General features: G+C 70.2%; 1 protein-coding gene across 1 annotated transcript in view; it reads left to right on the plus strand.

The window, feature by feature from the left end:
* The window catches only part of SARDH (sarcosine dehydrogenase), a 32,593-nt gene extending 16,185 nt beyond the window's left edge, over window positions 1-16,408 (plus strand). Inside the window, 12 exon segments of the mRNA XM_028519647.2 lie at window positions 814-897; window positions 2,039-2,152; window positions 4,694-4,832; window positions 5,204-5,317; window positions 6,256-6,273; window positions 6,276-6,402; window positions 7,709-7,735; window positions 7,737-7,800; window positions 14,671-14,833; window positions 15,149-15,317; window positions 15,717-15,852; window positions 16,013-16,408. Coding sequence (XP_028375448.2) covers window positions 814-897; window positions 2,039-2,152; window positions 4,694-4,832; window positions 5,204-5,317; window positions 6,256-6,273; window positions 6,276-6,402; window positions 7,709-7,735; window positions 7,737-7,800; window positions 14,671-14,833; window positions 15,149-15,317; window positions 15,717-15,852; window positions 16,013-16,138 — 1,281 coding nt within the window. The 3' untranslated portion in view covers window positions 16,139-16,408.
* Window positions 16,409-20,516: the final 4,108 nt, after the last annotated feature.

Raw genomic sequence — 20,516 nt, forward strand, 5'->3', positions numbered from 1 at the left:
GTGGGACCCCACGTTGGGGCAGCTGGAGACGCCGTGGTTCGTGCGTGCCGGGTGCTTCTAACGGAAGGTGCTCAGAGCGCGCTCCTGGGGGTCTGTCCTGGGCGTTGACGGCGGGGCGGGGCGGGGAAGGGGCGTGGTGTGGCAGGGGCAGGGGGCGGGGCATGGAGGGCGGTGGGCGGGGCGTAGGCGCCCGGCCTCAGGTGTGCCCAGCTGTGCTCCAGCTCCGTGCCTGCCGCCTCTTACAGTGGCTGGGGTCATTCCTGCCGGGTGACACCTGGGAGTGGGGTTGCTGGGCCACCAACTAACCGCCACAGAGGGGCCTCAGCGGCAGACACCCGCTGCCCGCGGTCCTGCAGGCGGGAGGCCCAGAACAGGGCACCGGCCTCTGGCCCTCCTCCTCCTCCTGGCCTTTGGGTGGCCACCTCCTCACTGGCCTGCGCGGGGTGGACGGATGGAGAGCTGTGTGTGTCCCCGCAAGGGCCAGGCTCTCACCCTTACGACCTCGTTTCACCCCAGTTCCCCCCTCAGAGGCCCCGTCTCCAAACACACCCACCCTGGGCTCGAGGCTTCCACGGGGGTTTGTGGGTCAGCCGTTCAGTCGGTAGCGGAGGTGGTTCCACAGGCTGGGGTTTGGGGGGCGGGGTGGGATAGCTGGGGGGGCCTGCAGCGGCAGCCTGGGCCTGCGTCCTGGCTCTGGGAGCGAGGACCTCCTGCTGTCTGCTCGGCCGGGTATGAAGTGGGGGACTCGGTCGCTGCCCCCCGCCCTCACGGGGGCGCCTGCCCCGGTGCGAAGGTGTCTGTCCTCCCCCGCAGGAGCTCCTGGCGCGGGGCTGCGTGTTCCAGGAGCGGCACGGCTGGGAGCGGCCGGGGTGGTTCCACCCGGGAGGCGCGGCTCCGGTGAGCGCCCCCAGCCCCGCCCCCTGCCCGCGCCACGCCCACCCCTCGCCCGCCCGCCCCGCCCCCGCCCCCTGCCCGAGGGGCTGCTGGTCTGCTGTTCCCGCCACCAGTGCAGCCTGACCCGCCGCCCACCTGCAGAGCTCCCCGTGGGTGTCAGCGCCCACGGGGGCCGGGCCTTCCGGGCCCACGTGGGCGCCGGGCAGCTCTGCCCCTCCCAGGCCGCGGGAGAAATTAGGGCAGCTTCGGGTACTTCCGCGCCTGTGTGTTGGCAGCTGCCGGTGTATGTGAGTGGGAGGACCGTGCAGACGGGGGGCCCGCTGTGCGCTCCTGTGAAGGCTGGGACTCCACAGCGTCCGGGCCTTTGGGGGGTCCCAGGCCCCGGGAGAGGAGCCAGAGTCCCCTGCTCTGAGCCCCTGGGGCGGCCCTCGGGGGCAGGCGATGGGACGTTTTCAGCCCGAGCAGGGGACCATTTTTGATCCTCATTTTTCATTCTGATCTGAACGAATCAAAATCCTTCCCTGTGGCCGTGTTCTGCCAGACCTCTGCAGCCCAGCCCGTTCCGACCCCCAGCAGCCCACGTCCCCAGGCCTGTGCCGGGCCCCCGCCAGGGGGCCGGGAGCCAGAGCTCCCAGGTGGCCTCGGCCCGGTCCCGGAGCCTCACCGGGCACCGTCCACCTCCTGCTAGCCTGTGGAGACCCGGGGCCCCCCTAGGTGCGAACCACTGGGCGAGGGTGCCCTGGGAGAGTGGAGGGGACAGGGCGTTCCGAGACCAGCAGGTGCAGCAGCTGCCCCTCGGGGCGGAGGCCGGGCCGCTGGGACAGGCCGGGTGGGAGGATGCAGGGCAGGCCCTGCAGGGCCGCCTGCCTCCCAGCCGGTCTGTCCCAGGACTAGATGACCCCCAACCTCTAACCCGCGGCCAGGCTGCAGTGGCTGGGGTGCCCCTCTGAGACCCTACCACCCAGCAGCACGGTGACCAAGGCGCCCGAACCCACCGCCACCACACCTGTGTCCACACCACACTCATGGGCTGGCAGCCTCTGCCCTCCTGTGGGCCGCCTGCGGTGCCTCCCGGGCCTTGTCGTGCCGGGCGGGAAGGAGGGTGAGGGGCGGGGCCCTCACTGACCATGATCCCCCCCCCCAGGTCCTGCCGTACGACTACTACGGGGCCTACGGGCACCAGGCGCATGCGGAGTACACCTACAGCCGGCTGCTGCAGGACGACTACACCTTCGACTTCCCGCCCCACCACGACGTGGTAGGTAGTGGAGACCCCCTACCAGGCTGGCCCCGCTGGCCGGCCCATCTGGCCAGGCTCCCTGCTCCGTCCTGGCCCCGTTTCCAGGACAGATGGGGTGACAGTTTCCTGTCCATGTGGCTCCCTCCGTCGGCACCGAGACTCAGCTGGCCCCTGGGCTCGGGGGCCCCTCGCTGCTTGGGCTGGGGTCTGGCTGTGCGGCTCCGGCCGGGGCCTTCACCTCCCTGAGCCTCCGTCGTCGTCCGTCCGTCCGTCCGTCCGTGCTGGGAGCTGTCCTGGGGGCTGGGCGAGCTTTCGTGAGGGTGGCCCCCCTCAGTCCACGGCCTCACGCGGGTGGGCTGCCCCACAACCCCTGCAGTGCAGGCCTAACGTCGCGGGTCTGGGGTCGGGTCCGGTCCACTGCCCCTGAGCTCCACCAGTGGGCAGGTGAGGCTGGTCCGACTGGGCGCCTGGCTCCCCGCTCCTGTTGGGGCAGAGGTGATGAGGGACTGGGGGCTGGGCCCTCCCCCCAGGTCTGCACCACACGGCCGTGCCCACGGGCAGCGTTGTAGAAAGTGCAATGCCGGCGTCCTTCCCACTTCAGCATCAGTTAGGAAGCAGAGCTGTCCCTGTGTGGCAGACTGACTGGAGAGGTGGCTGACGCCCCATCGTGCCTCCGTGCGCGCGTGGGGCCCGGGCCCCAGCCCAGGGTCCCCAGAGCCCGGGGGGAGGGGGAAGCACACTCACCGGGTCCAGCTTAGTGCCTGAGGGCCGGGCGGCGAGGCCAGCGTCCGGGCCCTGACCTGTGTGGACACGCGGGGCCCCGGCCCGGGAGCACCCTGGGCTGGCTTTAGCCCCGTGGTCGCCCCTGGAGACAGACCCTCAGGCTTCTGAACAAGGACCACGCTGTGTTTTGCGGTGAGCCTCACAGCTCTGCAGCTGCCCCTCGGGGAGGCACCCAAAGCCGGCGTCGGTGGGGAAGTCCTGTCAAAGGCCTGGGGTGGGGGGGCACCGTCTGAGGCGGAGAGGGAGGCCTGTGGCCCCCGCTGCACCTCCTGGGGACAGAATGAGACACCGTCTAGGGCCTCTACACCCACGGCCTCCGAGGCTTGCGGCTGTCTGCCCGGAGGGTTCCGGAGCTCGGAGGGGGTGCCGGCCCGGCTCCCCGGCTGCCTGCGGCCCAGACACCACTGCACCGGCCCACCCTCGCTCAGTGCCGAGACTTCCTGGGGTGCAGGCGTGTGCAGACCCTGTGGGGGCTGTTGGACCACCAGCTCTCCAAATAAACATATGAGATCTTTAAAAAAATGTTTCCTAGTTTTTAGATGAACTTTTGCATTTCTTTTGTTAAATTTACTCATAAGCATTTTAAATTCTTGATATAAATGAAATTAGTTGCTTAAGTTCATTTTTGTAAGATTTCATTTATTTTTACAGAGTGAGGAGGGAGGGAGGAAGAGCAAGAGAGAAACAGCAACGTGTGGTTGCCTGTCCTGCGCCCCCTACTGGGGACCTGGCCCACAGCCCAGACATGTGCCCTACTGGGAATCGAACCGACGACCCTTTGGTTCGCAGGCCAGCGCTCAGACCACTGAGCCACAGCAGCCGGGGCTAAGTTCCTTGTTGCCTGTCCATTGCTAGTGTGTGAAACTACAGTCGTTTTTGAGTGTCGTTCCATGTCGGCCTCGTACCCTGTGGGCTTAGCGGAGCGTTCTGTGATTCCGCTCGCTTTTCAGTGAGTTTTTGGGGTTCCCTAGAGGCGAGACCATGCCGTCTGCACACAGGGGCCGTCTCACTTCCTCTGCAGTCCGGGTGCCTCTGGTTCCTCCCTCCCGCCTGAACGGCCTGCCCAGGACCCCCACCCCCACCCCAAGGGCGGTGGCAGAGGTGGGCCCCGTCTCGCTGCTCGGCTCTCATGGGGGCCCCGTCAGGCAGGGGCGGCTGTGGGTTCTTGCACACGCACGTCACACGCTGAGCGACTCCCTCCCCGGGTCGTGGTCACGGCCGGGGGCTGGGCATTGTTGCACACGCCACGTCTCTTACTTCCCTCATGCTGCTCGCTCGGGGTTTACCTGCCCCTCCTCCTCCCCGGCCTCTCGGAGTGGGGGGGCCGGGTCCTGATCCCCGTGGGCTCCTTCCCCAGGACCTGGCATCGGCAGGCACGAGGCCGCCACACACGCCGCCACACGCCCGGGCTCACTGTCACTCACCTCACACCCCCGGTGACGGCCCTTGATCTCCTGGTGCCGGAGGGACGTGTCACCCCGTGTCACCCGTTGGAGAATTCTCCAGGGCCCGGCTGCTGGGCTTCTGTGGGATCCCCTGTCTTCACCGGAGAGACTCGGTCTGACTTTAGTCCCTTTGAAAGTACTGCGTCCGGTCGACGGCCGAAGAACGACCCTGGGCGTGTCTCTGTGCTTGAAGGGAATGTCGTGGGTCTGGGGGGGGGGTGGGGGACGCGGGGGGGCTCAGGGCAGGTGGCAGCGAAGAGCCCAGCGCCCGCACTTCGGGGGGCTGGGGTGGCCCCCCCCGAGCTCCCAGCACCGGCCCGCGCCCCTGCAGATCAAGCGGGAGTGCCTGGCCTGCAGAGGCGCCGCGGCCGCGTTCGACATGTCCTACTTCGGGAAGTTCTACCTGCTGGGCCCGGACGCCGGGAAGGCCGCCGACTGGCTGTTCTCCGCCGACGTCAGCCGCCCCCCAGGTACCAGGGCTGGGCCGGGTCACGCTCCCGTCCGCCAGTGCCGCACAAGCTGTGGGCCCGGCCCTGGGCACTGGAGCCAGGTGGCAGCTGACCCTGTCACCTTTGGGCCCCCCCCCAGCCCGTGGCCCGCCCCCGGGCTTGGCCCCGGGCCCCACCACCAATGCCCAGGCCGGGACTACCCTCCCTTCATGCTGACCCTCCCAGGGGTGACAGCGCTGGGGGCCTGCCCACCCCCTTGTAGGCCCCTCGGGCGTGGTGGCATCACCGAGCCGCGGGGTCTTCCAGGGCTCTGTGCCACGCGGTTCTCCAGACACGTGTGGGGCCCGCGTGAGCACGGCACAGACCGGGCCCTCCTCCTCCCGCCCGCCCAGGCTCCACCGTGTACACCTGCATGCTGAACGCCAGGGGCGGCACGGAGAGCGACCTGACCGTCAGCCGCCTGGCCCCTGGCCGGGAGGCCACGCCCCTCGACCCCGCCTTTGAAGGTGAGTGGTGTCCCCGAGGGCAGCTTCGTGCGGGGAGGTCAGCGGGGAGGTTTGGAGAAGGGGGTGGGAGCTTTGTGTGGCCTGCACCACCCTGGAGCGTGGAGGCCCGGGTGCCGTCTCAGGGATCACGTGCAGCCGTGGGGACAGCTCAGAGGGTCCCCGGGGAGAACTCGGGGCACAGACACTCTGGGCCCGGCTCTGCTGCCTCCACGGCCGGCCTCTGTCGCCGCACTCAGGAGCCCAGTGGGAACCCGGTGGTGCCAGGAGGGCTGCAAGCGGCCTCCCGGGCCTGGGCCCCCCTGGCGTGGGCAAGGCGGGGTGCCGGGAGGTCGGGTGTGTGGTCACGGGCAGTGACATGGAAGCCGGCGAGGATCTGAGGCTCTGAGAGGGGGGGGACACGCAGGGGCTGCCCGGCACCGGAGAGGGGCCTCTCAGACGCTCCTGGGGTGATGTGGAGTCCGGGGGGCTCTCACACTGTCCTGCATCGGGGACCCTTGTGCAAAGCAACCAAAGCCCTGGCTGGTGTGGCTCAGTGGATCGAGCACTGGCCTGAGAACCAAGGGTGCAGGTTCGATTCCCAGTCAGGGCACGTGCCTGGGTTGCCGGCCAGGCGCTTGGAGGCAACCACACATCATCGATGATTCTCTCCCTTTCTCCCTCCTTTCCTTTCTCTCTAAAGTAAATAAATAAAATCTGAACAGAAGAAGGAAAGAAAAGTGGCCAAAGCCTAAGACTCCCAGAAAAGCCCCGGGGGGGCCGCCCCCAGCCCCCCACCCCCCCCTACCCCAGTGAGGGCCCCGTGCCGTGTCCCGTGTGCAGTGGAAATCTCGGTCTGGTCCCTGTGCCCAGGTGGGCGTTCGAGGTCAAGGGAACGGCAGGCCGCCCTTGCTGCCCGCCCCCGCCCCCTGTCCAGCTCCAAGCCTGGCGCCTCTTTCCAGGGGACGGCTTCTACCTGGCCGTGGGGGGGCCGTGGCACAGCACAGCTGGTCCCACATCACCACGGTGCTGCAGGACCGCAGGCTCCGGTGCCAGCTCGTCGACCGCTCGGAGGACCTGGGCATGATCAGCATCCAGGGCCCAGCCAGGTGAGGGGGGGAGGGCGGGGAGCCGCACACCTGGGCGCACGCACCTGGGGCCCTCTGTGAGCAGAGCCCCCCCACGCCAGCCCGGAGTGGGGTGTGTGGTTTGCTAAGTGACATAGCGAACCAGGGACTCCATTCCGGACAAATCCTTCCCCAAACTCCCGACCGACTCGTGTGAGAGTCCGACGGAACCTCACGGTGAGTCAGCGTCCGAGGACTCGGGGTCCCGCAAGGGCCGTGAGGGTCTTTGGGTCACTGACACAGTCTGGGAAAGAGGTTCCCTCCGGCAGTGGGCGGAGCTCCTGCCCCCAGGGCTGAGGGCGGTGTCTGCTGAGAAGGGAGGGCAGCCGCCTGCTCCCCAGGCGGAGCGCCGTGGACCTGGGTGCCTGCTGCCCCTCCTCGCCCCCTTGGCCCAGAGCTGGGGCGCCCCTTGTGTGGCTGAGCCCCCCAAACCCTGGGCCTGGTGGGGAAGACATGGGGGTGGGCCTGGCCCCAGCTGCCCTGGGGACTGCAGACGGGACGGGCTCTGGGCTGGCTGGTGGGCGGAAGGGGGAGGGGTTGTTCGGGAGGCCCTTGGCCAAATGCGGTGAGCTGTTGCCGGGGCTGGCGCGGGCCGGCAGCTCCCAGTGTCCTGGGGGTGGAAATGAGGGTGGCAGTGGCCACCCTGCAGCCCCAGCACCCTGGGGGTCCCCTGGCAGGACAGCAGGGGGGCACCTCCTGCCGGTGGGGAGCTCACTTGCCATCCAGTGTGAGGCCAGGCTGTTCTCAGTGGGTCTGTTTGCCCAGCACCCGTCTGTGCTGGGCACAGAGCCCCTGGTTTCCTGGGGGTACAGCCATTGTGGACCCAGACTCAGGGAGTCAGGGAGGACTTCCCGGAGGAGGTGACAGCCAAACAGAGACCTGAAAAATGACAAAGGGCAAGGTCAGGGCAGTGGGTGGGAGTGGGAAGGGTGCAGAGGAGGGACGGAGGGAGGCCAGGAGGGAGGAGAGGGGCCCCCGTGGGATGGGGGTGGACGAGGCGGTTAGATCACGGTCCAGGGCCTGGGCTCGTCCTCGGGGACGGCACCTTGAGGGCGCGTCTGCGGTCTGGCCTCCAGCGGGCTCTGCCGCTCCCCCGCCGTTCTCGCCGTCTTGCCACGCTTCGTGACTGCCGCGCCCGCTGCCCGTCCGCCCCACGAGGACAGGACTCGTCCGGCCCGCCGCTCTGTCCCCCTCGCCCCGCCCCCCGCCCCGCAGCAGGGCGCACGCCCAGGAGCGCCCGGCCAGCGTCCGTGGGCTGACCGCCTGCCCGCCTGTGCGTTGCTCGCAGCCGGGCCATCCTGCAGGAGGTGCTGGACGGACCTGAGTGACGAGGCCTTCCCGTTCTCCACCCACCAGCTGGTGGCAGCCGCCGGGCACCCGGTAGGTTCCAGCCGCCCTCCGGGGTGCGGGTGGCAGCCGTGCGCTAGGAGGGAGCGAGGCTGGGGCTGGACTTGGGGGCCCAGTGCCGGGGAGTCCCTTTGCCTCCCAGGACCTCGGCGCCCATGGTGAGGGAGAGACCTCAGTCCCACCCAGCGGCCCTCCGGACCTCCGAGGGGGCGGGTGCACACCGGCACCAGCGCAGCACCCCATGCCCAGGCCCCTGCGGCTCAGCCCCAGGCCTCTGCCAGGAAGCAGCCTCCATCTTGCCCCCTGCCCCGCACAGCCGCCTCAGAGGCCCTGGGGTCCAGCTCTGGGTCAACACGTCCCTTTTCTGGGGTCCTTGCTGGACACGAGGGACCGTGCGCTGTGTTCTGACCTCCCGAGGCCCCGGGGACGGGCAGGCAGGAAGAGGTCCGCCGGCCACCATTGCACAGGCCACTCAGCCTGTGGCCTTTCTGGAACATTCTGTGCGGGGGGGGGCTGCTGGGCGCTGCGGGGGGTCAGCAGCACCCTGGTCCTCGGGTGCCCAGCACCAACAGCTCCCCATGTGGCAGCCGCAGAGGGGTGCAGGGTGAGGGGTGTCCCCAGGGGACAAAATCGCCAGTGGACGGCCGCTGCTGTCCAATCACCTATGAGCTGGGGTCACCCGCACGCTGCCGGGGGTCACGGCTGGTGCACGATGCCCCCGAGGGTGGGTCTTCTCGGGGTGAGCTCGGGGAGGGCGGGTGGGAGGTCCGAGGAGGCCCCGCCACGAAACCACGGAGGGCACACAGATGCGGGTGCACGAGGCAGACGTGGCCGTAAGGACGGGCGGGGCAGAGGGATGGACGGACGGATGGCCCTCTCCCATCTCATCTGGGAAGGGAGAGTCAGGATGCCGGGGGGTGGGGGGGAGCCCTGCCGGCCTGCAGGGGTCATCTGGGGTTCGGGGCGAGTCTGGGTCCTGCTGGCAGAGACGAGGCGTCGGGTGACGTGGCGGGGAGGCGGCCAGAGAGGGACCCAGACGCAGGCAGGGCTGCCGGCCGGGCCGGGCGGGGGGGGTGGTGGGGGCTGGCCGGCTCCGGTCTCCGCTCTCCTGAGGCCGCGCTGGGGGAGCAGGAAGCGGGGGAGGGGGTTCTGTCTAGTTCGCTTCCTGCCTCCTTGGTGTGACGCCGCCTGCGGGGACCAGAGAGGGTGGACGCTCGGGGGAGCCGCACAGCCGGCTGCCCCGGCCCTCGTGCCCCGAGGGGTGGCCGCAGCAGCGCCGGCCGCGTCTGCGAGGGGCCCTGAGTGCGCGGCGGGGTGGGGAGGTGGTGTGGCGAGGCTTGGGGTCTGCTCAGCCTGTGTGTGGCGCTGGGGGGGGGGGGGCGGGGGGTGGTGGGGGGGGGCGGCGGGGGAGCGAGCGGACCAGGGATGGGTCGCTTCTCTCTCCGCAGCCGCCCTGGCTGCCTCCCCGGGCCAGGCCGCCGCTGTCTGGCCGCGCTCGGCCCGCTGGGGCCCGGGACCCGGCTGGCGGACACGGAAAGCCAGACAGACATCAGGATGACTCCCCTCCCCCGGGTGACGGGCGGGGGCGCCGTGTCGAAGGCAGACGAGGCGGGGAGCCCTGACTCTGCGGCGGAGAAGAGACAGACGGACACAGACGGACAGATGGACGCGGCTCCGGCCGGGCCCTCCTCCCACCTCCTGTCCCCGACCACGGACGTGCCCCGTGGCCTCAGAGGCAGGGCCGCCCCGTGTGCTCGCCCCGCACCCCCTCAGGACACCGCGGCTGCTTTCCCCGCCCTGTCAACTGTCCCCGAGAGCCACGCCCGCGTGCCTCGTCATCCTCGCCCCGCCCACAGCCCGCCTGTGGGTGCACGCTGACGCGGGGGGCCGTCCCCCTCCTCGGAAGGGCCCCGGACGGGTCTTCCCCGAGGACGCTCCTTGCACAGCCCGATTGCTGACCTAGGACAGAGCCCTCCGCACCGGGACCCCAGACCGGTCCTTCTGGGCCATCAGCCGGGGGCGGGGGGGGGGGGGTGGCGTTCTCTCTCTCCCCTCCCTCGGGCTGTCCGGGCCTTGGGGACGGAGGGGACCAGGCAGAGGGCGTCGTGGCATTCTCTGCTGCGCTGGCCACCCACGCTGGGCCGGTCCTGGGTCCTCCCTGAGTTTCTGGGCTTTTATTCCCGAACGGAAGGGTCCTGTGGCCGATGCCCAGCTTCCTCCTCCCCCCACCACGCACCGCCTCCCACCAGCCTGGCTCCGGGATCAGCGCGCCGGGCACGTGGGCCGGACGCTGGCCAGGTGCCGGGCTCTGGGCGGGATCGGGGCCCCAGAGGGCACTGCCAGCTGGGCCGTGGGAGCTGGGTCGGCGTGGAGTCTGGGGGGCCGCTCGGGGGCAAAGGCACCCCAGTGGGAGACAGAGCAGGGAGCCGGCCGGCCTGGCTTCACCCCTGCCCCCCGCCGTCCCGGGGGGCCAAGTGCCTCCTCCGGCCTCGGTTTCCCCGCCCACCGCTCGAACCCTTCCCGTGCCGCCCCCACAGCCTAGTGCAAAAACGTTCCCGCCAGCCCCCGTGGCCCGCCCGGGGGGGGGGGGTGTCGTGTTTCCCCTCCATGAGGGGTCCGTCTTGGCTTCCGCCGGCGATGGTCTGGGCGCCCCTCAGGGCCCTCCACTCGGAGCGCGGCTGGGGCCGGGGAGCGGGCGGCCAAGAAGTGTTATGGGAGATGGGCTGGGCCCAGGCCGCAGACGCGGGAAGATGGTGTGCGCCACACCGGGCCCCTCTGGCCCACCCCGCCCCCCCCCCCCCCGTGTACTCCGGCTAGGCCCCCCCTCGTCCCGGCGACGGCCCGCACCAGGAGCCTCGGCGGCCCGCGGCCCGAGGCGGGTGGGCAGGGCAGGCGCCCGCCGGGACCCAGCTCCCAGCCGTCAGGCGGGCGGGCGGGCGACCCGGCCGAGCCGTGTCCCCAGCGGAGCGGTGTCACCGTCCTGCAATGCTTCTCCGAGCTGCTGGGGGCCGGGCCCGGGCTTCCGACGGTCCGCATTCCTCGAGGAAGGACCGAGGGCGGGGGGGACGCCGTCCCCTCGGCAGCCAACTGACCAGATGTCCTTGCTCCCCCCACCCCGTGTGGGCCTCGAGGCCACGGGGGTTCCCGGGGGTGGGGCGGGGAGTGTAGGCCGGTGAGGCCGCTGAGGCTGAGGCACTGTTCCCGGCTCCTCGGCCAGGACGGGGTCCCCGCGGCACAGCCTCAGGTGCCGGGCGGGAAGCTCAGGCTCAGACGTGGTGGCAATCAGCTGATTTTCTCCTGAAAACTAACTTCAGGTCACAAAGGAATTGAGTCTCTCTTCCTGACGTTGGAAGCCCTCTCCGAGGGTTTGGTCGGTCACTCCGTCGGAGGGTGCTCGCACTCACGTGCACCCTGCAGACGGGCTGGGGCTGCGGGCTGGGGCCCACCCCACGGAGACTGCCTCTGCCAGCCCGTGGGGTTTTAGCCACTGCCCCCCCCCGGGGAACATCCCTGTGCCCATCCTGAGCACGTTCTCCGGGGCCCTGGGCCGCGGGGCGCAGGGGCCACCATCCAGGGAGTCACGTGGTGGGCGGTGGCGGCGTCTTCTTGCTGCGAGCACAGGGACAGAGCAGTTGGGGGGAGGTCAATGGCACTGAGGGACCCTGGGCATGTGTCCCCGAGATCCCAGGGCCCCCCAGGCGGAGCCCCACCCTCTCTCTGAGGGGGGGCTCAGTGTCTGACTCCGAGGGTGTGGTCAGCGTCTGTCTGGGGCCGGCCCGGAGCTTCCTGAGCAGCGTGAGGCCCCGGACCCGCAGGGAAGGTGGGCTCTCCTCGGGGGAGCACCTGGGGCAGGGCCTGTGACCCCCCCAGCAACCCCCCCAGCCCGGGGGAGGCACCCTGGGGCTGGGCCGTCCCCACGGAGCTCTGCAGCTCCTCAGAGTGGGCGCGTCTGCGACGTGAGTCTGGGGCATCATGTCTTCTGTTCTCGTTCCTGGGAAACTCCCGGCATCCCGCTCCAGCCGCCGTGGGGACGCGCCCCCTGTGGCCGGCTGAGGAGCGTTCCCCTGAGTGTCTGCGTCTCTCCGTCACCCGTCGGGGGACTCTTGGGTGGCTCCGGTGGCTGTCGGGCCTCACTCCGCAGTGACACGGGTGGGCCAGAGCCAACCTGAGGTCTTGCCGTCAGCCCTCCCGGGCGCGCGCCCAGGAAAGGGGGGCCGGGCAGCTGGGGGCGTCCCTTTACTTTCCCGGCACGCCGCCCCCCACTTCCCCTGGGCGCCGCACCTGTGCGCCCCCCGATGGCCGTGCCCGGGGCCCCAATGTCCCCGCGTCCTCGCCACCCACCGGCCGTGTCCTGGGTGGGTGCTTTCTTTAAACAGTAGCCATCCCAGCGGGGACACGGTCGTATCTCCTCGTGGTTTCTATGTGCATTTCCTCTGGTCACCAGTGGTGCGGGCCCTCTTCTCGTGAGCTTCAGAGTGCTCCTTGAAGAGACGTCTGTTCGAGCCCCCGACCTGTTCCTCCGTCAGGTTATCAGGGCCGCCGTGGAACCGTGGACGTCCTGGTGTCCAGCACTGGACTTGGGGGGCTAGCTCAGGGCTCTCTCTCCAGTTCTGTCGGCGTGTCTGTCTGGCCCAACACCGGTCCCACCATAGTCGCGATGGCAGTGGCCTCGCAGTGGGCTTGAAACCAGGGTGTGGGGTCCCCCAGCGTTGCCCGGCTGTTCCCAGATGGCGTCGGCTGCCTGAGGCCCCTGGGGGTTTTGTGTGAACCCCAAGACGGATTTTTCCTGAAAACCCACCGGGATGTGGACGGTGGGGGGGGGCATGGGTCTGCAGACGGCCCTGAGTTTGGCCTCCCAGGGTCTGTGCTGTGAGGACAGGGAGCTCCCCAGCCCACGAACGTGGGGTGTCGTTCCCGTGTTCCCCTACTTCCACCGAAGTTCCGGGTGCTCAGTGCCCCAGTCCCCCGCCCCCGTGGCCGACCTGGTGCCTCCCCGTTCCGTCCTCTGTAACCCACCCTCTGTAAGCGGGTGTGCTCACCCCTTTCCTCGTCGGGGTGCTCGTGGGTGGCGTCCGGAGGCACCCCCGATTCTCCTGCGTGGGTGTCGTGCCCACAGCCTGGCCGGGTCTGCCTGTCGGTTCCAGCGTGTCTGGGGGGCTCTTCAGGGCAAGCCAAGGATGTTAGCCAAACCTGGTCTCAGTCCGTCCCCATGGCCTTGCATGGCTCCCCGGCCCCGTCTGCTGCCCGCGGCCCCCATCCCCCCACCCCCGTCCAACGCTCCGCTCCACAGGGGTCCCCTCAGGACTTGCTGACGAAGGCCCCCCCAGCCCCGGGTGTGGCTGACACTGGGGAGCAGCCCCTGGCCTCGCCCGGCGACCAGACGCGGCCCTGAGGCTGGGAGAGGCCGCCCCACACGGCCCACGCCCCAAGTGCCCACACGCGCTTGGCGCTTGGCGCTCGGCTGCTTCCCTTTCAGGGTGGGGGGGGGGTTCTCTCAGAGGAGAACACGGGTGCCCTGAGCGGCAGCGACTCTGGGATCTCAGAGAGGCACCCGGGGCGCCCCGACTTGCCCCCTGGTTGTGCAGGGAAGCAGGGGTCCCCCGCTCCTGCCTCTTTCCTTCGCTCGGGGTGGGGGGCAGCGTCCCTCAGCCTGTCGGTGTGACAGGCCTGCGTGCGGGGTACCTCGAGGGGTCAGACGCAGCAGCCCCACCCCTGCCGGGCTTCTGGGAGCTGGGGGGGGGTTCGTCCCACCCCTGAATTTCCCCGAATTCCCCCGCATTCCGAGGGAGCCCCCTTCGCTGGGGCGTGTGGGTCCGACCGAGCCCTCGATCCTGGGCCGTTAGCCGCGGGGGGGGGGGGGGGGGGGGCGCTGCTGAGGGGGCCTCTCCTGCCACAGAGCCGGGTTGGCCCGGAGCCCTTGGCTGCCTGGCCGGCCCGTCGCTGCCGGGCCATCTGTGTCCCTTGTCGGGTGAGGCCGGCGGCACGGAAACCGTGGGAGGTCAGCGGTGCGTCTCCTGAGCCAGTTTTGAGTCTCCTGAGAGGCGGGGCCGGCGGCACTCGGAGCAGATCTGTGCCGTTTCCAGAGCTTCCGGAACTCGGCCGTGGGACGGGGGTCCGAGCCGGGGGTGCTGGCCCCACGCTGGGGAGCGTGGACCCTGATCTCCAGGGCCTCGCAGTCCTTGCAGGGGCCGCTCTGGGCGGGCCTTTCCGTCCGGAGCAGCGGCCGAGCTGGGGGTCCCCGGGCTGAGTGCTCGGGCCTCCCCCCCCCACCCCGGGGCCTGCGTGGGTTCGGGCTTTGCCGGGAGGTCTGGAAGCAGACACCCAATTGAACCCAGTGGGTGGGCTAAGCCCCAGGCCGCTGGGCCAGAGCCCCCCAGCCGGTGGCAGCCGGGACACAGGGGGGAGGGGCGCACACCCAGGGACCGGCTGCCCCGCCCTGCCCAGCTGCCCGGGCGGGACCGGGGTCTGAAGCCCAGTGAAGGGACCCGGATGAGAGACAAAGACGAGGCAGACACAGAGGAGAGGCCACGAGACCCGGGAGGCCGCGGCTGGGGCGCTCGGGAGCCCGGAGAGGCAGGGGGTTCCTTCCCGGAGCCCCCGGGGGGGCGCGCCTGGCCGACACCTGGATTTCGGACATGAGGCCCCCGGAACTGGAGGGGCACACATTTCTGCTGTTTTAAGCCACAGAGTCTGGATCGTTTGTGACGGGGGCCCCGGGGCCCTCACACAGTTGCTTACAAGAGCAGAGGCCTGGGCGCGGCCTGTCCACCTTCTCCCACTCGCCTCCCAGACCCCCCCTCCCCGCAGAGGTCCCTGGGGTGCTCCTGGGAACTCCCCTCGGGGAGTGGCAGGGCCCCACCCCGGGGTCCGGGTGTGACCGTGCGAGCGGTGGCGTCCCCACAGGTCCGGGCCATGAGACTGTCCTTCGTCGGGGAGCTGGGCTGGGAGCTGCACGTCCCGGCGCCGTCCTGCCTGCCCGTGTACCGCGCCGTGATGGCGGCGGGCGCCCGGCACGGCCTGGTCGACGCGGGCTACCGGGCCATCGACTCCCTGAGTATCGAGAAGGGTGAGCGCCGGTCTGGGTGGTGCCCGTGGGCGGCCCGGCCCCTTGGGGGGGCAGAGAAGTCCCCGGGGCACCCCCCCACCACGGTCCATGTCCTCGAGTCCCCCCCCTCGCTGGCCGGGGACGGTGCTGGGACACCTGACACCCGCCCTCGGATGGGGACTGGAGACAGGCCAGGCTGGGTTTGGGGTCGGTGCCCCGAGCCCCCCGGGCCCCTCGGCAGCCCTCTGCTGGCATCCCGGCCGCGGGGGAGCACTGGGTGGCCGGGGCGGGGAAGGGGTCCGGCTGGGGCCCTGAGCCGGGCGTCCCTCCGCACAGGCTACCGGCACTGGCACGCAGACCTGCGGCCGGACGACAGCCCCCTGGAGGCGGGGCTGGCCTTCACCTGCAAGCTCAGGTCCCCCGTGCCCTTCCTGGGCCGCCAGGCCCTGGAGCGGCAGCGGGCCGCCGGGCTCCGCCGCCGCCTGGTCTGCTTCACCGTGGACGAGTGAGTGCCCTGTGGCCCCGGGTCCGCGCAGGAGGGGGGTCCGCGGGGCCGTGGGGACGCTTTCCCGGGGTGCGGGTTTTAGAAGAGAAAGATTCTGTGGAGCCACCGCTTGTTGGGCGGACCCAGGCAGCGGGCCCCGGGGGGACGCCGACCCTGTCACTGAGCGACCTCCGTGTCCTCCTGGACTGGGGGAGGTGCGGGAACATCCAGGCGTGGGGCCGCCATCCCCCTTGTATGGAGACCGCCGGGGTCCCGGGGGCAGACAGGGCGGTTCCGGCCGGCCTCGTGGCAGCGGTGTGGCGAGCCCCATCGCGGGGCACGGACCCCTGGCCGGGCGCCCCCAGCCTGCCCCCCCGGGGCCGGGCGGCGGGGCCCCAGCTGTCCCTGTGGCACCCCCAGGAAGGTGCCCATGTTCGGCCTGGAGGCCATCTGGAGGGACGGCCAGGTGGTGGGCCACGTGCGCAGGGCCGACTTCGGCTTCGCCCTGGACAAGACGGTTGCCTACGGCTACATCCGGGACCCCAGCGGCGGGCCGGTGAGTCCCGCCTTGGGCCCTGCGAGGGGCGGGGTGCACACGAGCGAGGACCCCGTGCCCAGGCCGGGCTGTCCACTGCCGGCCCCCAGGGGAGGAGGCAGGCGGGGGCCCCGCACCCGTCAAAGGGAACGTGTGCCAGCCCCCCTCCCCGCGCCCCCAGGTCTCCCCGGACTTCGTGAAGCAAGGGGACTACAGCCTGGAGCGGATGGGGGTGGCCTACCCTGCCCGGGCTCACCTGAAGTCCCCCTTCGACCCCGACAACCGGAGGGTGAAGGGGCTGTACTGAGGGGCCCGAGACCCGCCCACCCCTGCCCCCACCCCCGACTCCCTCGGGGCCTGCGGCACCCTGGGCCCTGGCCAGAACGTTGGTGCTCCCGCTCACCCCCCACCTATGAGGACAGAAAGGTGGAGGGACCCCAAAGGCCCATCCTGTGGTCACTGACGAAAGGGGGTCTCTAGTCCACCCAAACCCCCAAACAGACCTGCAGTGTCCTGGCCTCAAGGGCCATACAGGCTTCTCGGAAGGTGCTGGGTGACATCGGTGATAAGCCCAGTGTGAACTTGGGGTGGGGGGTGGGGAGTGGGCAGAGAGGCTCTGCCTGCGGTTCGGAGCCTCGGAATCAGGGCAGGGCTGGGTCGGGGCGTGGTGTCCGCCTGGGCCCACCCCCCACCAGGGCCGCCTGGCGGGACGGTCGGTCTCCCAGACCCCAGAGCGGGGTAGGGGCGGGGGGCGTGGAAGTCTGGAGAGAAGGCCCCTCCTGCCCCCTGAGAGTTTCTAGCCGGGAGACCGGGAGTGGGGAGAGGGGTGCCCCCCCACACTGCAGGCAGAAATGCCGTCTCCTGCCCCCGTTTCCCTGGGAGCCCCTGGAGGACTCGGTCTGAGGAAGAGCCTGACCAAGTCCTCCTGCCCGGGTGGCCTTTGTCCACGCTGTGTGGCAGGCCCCGGCCCCTGTCCTTGTCGCCCCAGGGGGAGGACTCCCTGCTTCCCCTTGGCTGGGCATCCGCCCTGTGACCCTGGGCCCCTGCCAGGGATGGGTGTCCAGCCGCCCCCTGGCCCCACTCCCACCCCCACCCCAGGGGGGTTTCCTCCACCACTGTTGGGGACCGCCCCCCCGTGACTTAGGCTGAGTGGGAGACCTCCGGACCAGGAGCCACTAAGGAGACAAAACTTATTCCCCTTGGCTTGAACGCTGCCTGTTCTGTGCCTGAACCTCCTAGGCTTGATCAGTTAGCCAATGATGGGTAAGGTTTCCCACGGGGGGAATCGCCCAAGACAGGCATGATCACCACGTTGGAGGCCTCTGGGAAGAGACTCGGGGCTGTGGAAATGAAGGGGGGTGATCGACATCGACCCCTGCCCCCTCGGTTTTGTCAAAGCCTGAGTCCTTGTTCTTAGATGTGAGAAATCCAAGTCTCCTGGCTGCCTGTGTCTCCTCTGCCCGACTCAGGCCCGCGGAAGTAGCAGGGGCGGTCCAGTCCAGACCAGAGTCGGTGGACCCCCGGGGTGACCAGGCCTGGGACACAGAATGTGCAAGACCCTGTGAGGTCTGCTTGCTGGAGGATGCTCTAGAATTAGGATTTGAAGGCACGGGCGGGAAATGGGACTAGCCCTTTAGGTCCTGTGGTGATCAAACCCCAAACTCTGCCCAGAATCCCAGCGGGGGTTCTGCCAGCACCTTTGGAAGTCACCTACTCCGTTTGATCTCCGCTGCCAGACCGTGAATCCACAAACTGAGTCCGTATTCTCAATAAAAGTCTGCTTGGGAATGGAGATGGGGCGCTCCCCACTAGTGAGAGTGGCCGTCCCGTCCCTGTCTCCCCACAGGACCCGGTTGTCCCTGTGCATGTTTTTCTCGAGTTTGGACAAGCACCCGCAGCAGGGATGGACACTGCTGGCCGGTGTCCACCACACAGCACTGGGCAGCCCAGGGGCCGGGCAGCCTCGGCAAAGCTGCAGCCTCCGTCACGCCCGGGGGTCCCTGGGCCTCTGGGAGGCAGGGTGACAGGTGCTCGGGGGACAGAGAGGACACGGTTCCCTCAAACTCAAGGGGTGGGTCAGTGGCGGGGACAGGCCCTGGCCGCCCTCCGCTGGTCCCACCCTTGCAGCCCTGCCCTGGGCCGTGCCGAGCTCGACTGGGCTAATAATATTAGTTGCAACCTGGGAACACGTGTGTGTGGCGGAGGGTCGTCGGAGAGCCAGTGCGGGCCCCCCCGGACCGCAGCTGGCCCCTGGTGGACCTCTCGAAGGAGCACCTGCAGCCCCAACCCCGCTGGACAGGGCCTGGCTCCCGTGAGGGAGGCCATCCAGGGCTGCCCCCCACACTCCCCTGCAGCAGGAAGGCCCCCGCCACGCCCTGCCCCTGCCCGCCTGCACGACACGCCCCCCCAGAGGTCCCCCACCAGTGACCCTGGGCCGTGCTTCCTCACCGGTCCCCGAGTCCAGGTCTGCAGGTGTCCTGCACAAAACAGGCACCATGCCAGGAACCCCCGGCAAAGTGGGCGGAGCTCGTCTGGAAGCCGAGAGGGGGGAAAGGGGGCTGGAGCGCCCCCAGCAGTGCCTGGAGCTCAGGGAGGGGCGGTGCCCGCCGAGGGCTGGGGGCCGGGCCCCGCCTCCCCATCACTCCCGTTAGCTCCTGTCCACTGGCCCAAGCCGGCATCCCCCACCAGCCACATGGGGCAGGTGGAGGCCGCAGGGCCCATGTCCGGGTGCCCAGCACAGGCACCTGCGTGAGAGTGAGGCCAGCGCTTGGCCTCTGGAGCCCTGTGGTGAGTGGGAGGGGCCCCCACTTCCCCGGGGCCTCACAGGCCGTGGGCGGGGGTGGGGGGTGGGGCACCTCCCTCCAGCACAGTGGACGAAGTGGCAGTGAGCGCCTGGGCACTAGGGGCCGGCCCAGCACTGAGGTCCAGGCAGGCCCGGCTGGCCCTGTGACCCGGGGGTGTGGGCTCGGCTCTCATCTGAGGCCTCAGCCAGGGGGTCTCTGCCTGGTGAGGACCCCCTGCCCCGAGCGGGGGAGCCAGGGGTGGCACCCGCGGGGGCCGGTCCTCTCACCCTTCCTCGTCCTCGTGGGCTGACGCGCAGAGACGCCAGGGGCCTCGCCGCTCAGGACGGCCAGGCCTCCCGCCCCTGCCGCTCAGGAGGGAGCCCTTGTGGAGGGAGCCCTTCTGTCTCGGCCACCTGCCACCCGGTGTGACGAGGTCTCCCCCCACCCCCACCCCCCAGGGTGAGCCCCACGGCGGCCACACGTTCTCGTCGTAGCTCGCTCCCCGGTGCCCACCGCTCAGGGGTCTCAGACTGGACGGGGGCGAGGGGCAGGCTGGCGTGTGTGTGAGACCCGGGACCGGTGGGGCCGGGGGACGTGGGGCCGGCGAGGGGCAGTCCCAGGTCCAGACCCGTGTCTACGAGCAACCGTGCCTGAGGGCGGCTGCTGGGCCCGCCTTGTTGGCTTCTCCAGGGGCCAGGGCGCAGCCCCGCTGACGGTTAGAAGCACGCAGCACGGCCTCCTGGGTTCTAGTCTAGAACCTTCCACGGAAGGCCCCCAGTGCCCTGCTAGGACTCCTGGTCTGGGGGTTAGGGGGCACGGCGGGCTGCCTTCCACCCAAAGAGCTCCTGAACATGCCGGGGGTCGTGCAGTCGGTGGAGGCCCGGGGAGAGGGGCCAAGCGAGACCCAGGCCACCGTCCACGGTCTCCGGCACCTTTTGGAGGGCCCCGCCCCTCCCCCAGGCTCCGGGTGCGTGCGTGGGGGGCCCTGCAGGGCACTTGGCCGCAGTGGCTGCCCCCAGGACCCCCGGCTCAGTCTCCCCGTCTGCAGGACAGGAGGGTGGGGGCCGAGCTGGGGGAGCCGGGGAGTGTCTGTCGCCACCAGGGCATTTGGGGGCGTTGCTGGTGGTTGCACAGGGTGCTGCTGACCTTCTGCACCAGGGGGCCAAGAGGGCCAACCTTCCTCTGAGGGAGGGGCCATCCTTGGCCACAGGGGCTGGTCCCGCCCAAAATGCCCCGGGGTGGGTGTTCTGGGCTCTGCCCAGAGCCCGCCAGGTCAGTCAGTGCTGGTGCTCGTTGGGACAGCGGGCGGCCTGGGCCCCGCCCCCGCCCCCGCCCCCGGGCGGGCTGGAACCTCAGGGCCCGCGCTGCCCAGGGCCGCGCAGGACGATGGAAGCACTGTGCATCCTCGCGGTCCGGAACGGCAGCCACGTGCCACACGCAGCTACGGAGCACGGGAGGGAGGCGGAGGCCAGGGTCCCGCGGCGGAGGGAGGAAGGGGACCCCAGACCCTCACCCTGCTCTTCCCACCACCCAGCCCTGCAGGAGGTGGGTGGGCCAGGAGCACGGCGAGAGTGGCTAGGCCCAGGTGGCCCCCGGCCCTGACAGCCGGTCTCCGGGCAGCCGAGTGCCCCCCCGCAGGTGTGGGTGCTCCACCCTCACCGGGCTGGGAAGGCGCCTGCTGTCTAATTTGAACCTGGGGCCACTCCTGGGACCCGTGGCTCCCTCCACTGGCCTCAGCACTGGGCGTTGGCTCTCCAAGCCTCAGTTTCCCCATCGTGTGGGGGAGCAGAGACAGTGTGTGGGGGGGTGTAATGGGTGTTACCCCAGAGCCAGCATGTGGGGGGGCGGCTTTATCACAGACGCCGGGTGAGACAGTCCGGGCGGGTGGGGCTGTCTGAGCCG

Source organism: Phyllostomus discolor, chromosome 3 (genome assembly GCF_004126475.2).
Source record: "Phyllostomus discolor isolate MPI-MPIP mPhyDis1 chromosome 3, mPhyDis1.pri.v3, whole genome shotgun sequence".
Classification (NCBI taxonomy): Eukaryota; Metazoa; Chordata; class Mammalia; order Chiroptera; family Phyllostomidae; genus Phyllostomus; species Phyllostomus discolor.